We start from the raw sequence: 2,500 nt of genomic DNA, 5'->3' as shown, positions 1-2,500 counted from the left end.
CCCCTTTCCCCAAGTCACTAAAAAGTGTCCGAAAACTCGTAAAAACATTTGGCAAGTTTTCACATCCCGCGTCCGACGTCGACGAAAACGCCTCCTAATTCAGACGATGTTATGGCATATTCTGGGCGAGATAAAGCAGCTATCTCACCTGAGGTAACTTTGTGGGAGCGCATTAAGTTGTCATTTCTCATTATCTTCGCTTGATACTTTTTTTTTCGTCTGCCGTGACTGTTCGATGGCTTAGACTTGGAGTAAATAGGAACATTGTGATTTTATCTTTACCAAGACTTGAGTATTTAACTAATGTATTAACTGTATCGTTTAAAATACAATAAAATAAAGAAAAATTAACAGCAAAATATCCGTATCTTTAGACTGAAAAAATGTTGTGCTGTGGAATGCAATGATATAATTATGGAGCTGTCATGGCCTCACAAATATCATATTTTATTCTACTGCAATCGTATTTTAAATGATCAATCGAAAATGTCAATCATTCTTCATGACAGGTTCTTGTTTATTTTATGCTCTTGGATACGAGATGAGATGATGTCATGGTAACTGAAATTCACAGAAAATATTTTTAATTTCTACTTTACATCCACACAAAAAATTTTATTTGGTGCGCCATTAAGAAATTAATTTCAAAGTCAATAATGGAAGATAATCTTTGGCAAGTTATTGGAAAATATCTACCAAATAATATCCCTTGGGGATACTTATCAAATTAAACTATTTCCTGGCCATGAAAAATATTTGAAATTATGATTACAATCTATATCTAGTTTAGTTACTCTGCTGAGTACCGTATTAGGTCAAGAATCTACACCCGTATATATGTATAAATGGAAACACAAAAGTTAACTAGACTATTGGTCCTGTTTGGTGAATAAGAAAGTCAATAAGTCCTTTCCTGTGCATAGGTACAAACGTTGAACACAAAAGTTAATTGGTCAAGAAATCCTTAGGTGTACAGGTGTAAAAATCAGCTGAACCATTTGCCCTGTTGATGACCAAAACAATCCCTTACCTGTACGTTATGTACAAAAAAAAACAATTTAACTGGACCATTTGGTCCTACTGACGACCACTAAAAGTTCTTACGTGTATATGTCATGTACAAACAAAAACAAGAAACTTGACTCTGCCACTTGGCCCTCCTGATGATCAATGGAAGTCCTGACCTGTAAATTTCATGTAAAAAAATTTTAAAAATTTACTGGACCATTTAGTCCTGCTGACGACCAATGGAAGCCCTTACCTGTAAATGTTATGTCCAAACAAAAACATAAAAGTCAAAAGAACCATTTGGCCCAACTGACGACCAAAAACAAGCCTTCCTTACCTGCAGCATAGGGACGAAATAGCACAAGAAGGACCCAAAGATCCAGTTCTGGATGAGCAAGATGGCCAGAGACAGAGGCAGCAGAAAGACGCTCATGATGAAGTTACACACGCCGATGTTCATGATGAACGCGCAGGTGGGATCCCTGTACAGGCGCCGACGGAGGATGTGCGTGATCATCGCCACGTTACCCACGGTGCCCATGAGGACGAGGCCGCCGTAGAGGACCAGGAACAGAGGGTAGATGTTCACGAGCGACTGGCGGAGGTGGGGCGTCCGGAAGTCGACCGTCTCGTTCGGGAACCTCTGCAGGTTGTTGATGATCGGGCCCAGGATCTTGTCCGGCAGGGAGCGGAGTTCGGGGGTGTCGCGGGGCATGGCGGCGCTTGGTCTCACAAAAATGGTCACTTGTATCTGTTGCCGAAAAGAAAAGCACTTGGCCCCCTGAAATGTCGACCATATTAACCGCTTACATATTGAGCATTTGCAGTGTCTCTGACTATGTCTACCCAAACAAGAAATACCTCAAGACCAGGTGGAATTGTCGTAGCTTTCCCTAACTTGGAGTTGATCACTCGACGCAAACAAACTTCAAAAACAAACAAAGCATCTTAATGACGGACTTGGGACTCTGATTCAAAAGAGTTAACAGAACCAAAGAGCGTTTAAGTAACAACAAAACTCTCCTTTGCACAATCATCGCTGTTCGAAAACTTCTGAGCAAGATGTCAACACAAATGACAATGAACAGTAAGACGCAAAATTAAAAAGATTATCTCTCGAGCATCGTCGTTTCAGAAACTAAACCAAACTGAACAAAGTTTCTTCTCCCGTATCAGGAGAAACGGTACTTATCGAAGATCACATTAGCACTGTCCATGAAGACTTTCCGACAGACGATCTCTCAGATGAACTGATCTAATCTTCTTCTTCTTCTTCTCTTGGGACGTATTAATCCAGGGCAATCTTGCGAAGCGAGGCTCCCTGATCCACGGAGGGCAATTCATCTCGTTTCTTCTCATCTTTGGATGATATTCTATCATACATCAATAGTTTAAGCATTAAGCTTCTTTTTGACGTATCTAGACATTTACTGATATGAGAATTCCGTGAGATTTTTCGACAAATGTCATGGCTTTAGTCGCCATAACTCTC

At 40.4% G+C, this 2,500-nt stretch overlaps 1 protein-coding gene across 5 annotated transcripts in view; it reads right to left on the bottom strand.

The window, feature by feature from the left end:
- Positions 1 to 2,500, bottom strand: part of LOC136840007 (uncharacterized) — a 199,826-nt gene that overhangs the window by 78,381 nt on the left and 118,945 nt on the right. For all 5 annotated transcript variants that reach the window (XR_010853494.1, XR_010853495.1, XM_067106288.1 and 2 more), the window contains one exon: positions 1,346 to 2,500. This exon is cut by the window's right edge and continues 143 nt beyond it. Coding sequence is in view for 3 of the 5 variants with exons in the window: in XM_067106288.1 (XP_066962389.1) it covers positions 1,346 to 1,723 (378 nt within the window). In the remaining 2 variants the exon portion in view is untranslated. The remainder of the gene's footprint in view (positions 1 to 1,345) is intronic.

This window comes from Macrobrachium rosenbergii, chromosome 7, assembly GCF_040412425.1.
Source record: "Macrobrachium rosenbergii isolate ZJJX-2024 chromosome 7, ASM4041242v1, whole genome shotgun sequence".
In the NCBI taxonomy this organism is placed as follows: domain Eukaryota; kingdom Metazoa; phylum Arthropoda; class Malacostraca; order Decapoda; family Palaemonidae; genus Macrobrachium; species Macrobrachium rosenbergii.
The sequence above is the reverse complement of the archived record's forward strand: the minus strand, read 5'-3'. Positions and strand labels throughout refer to the sequence as shown.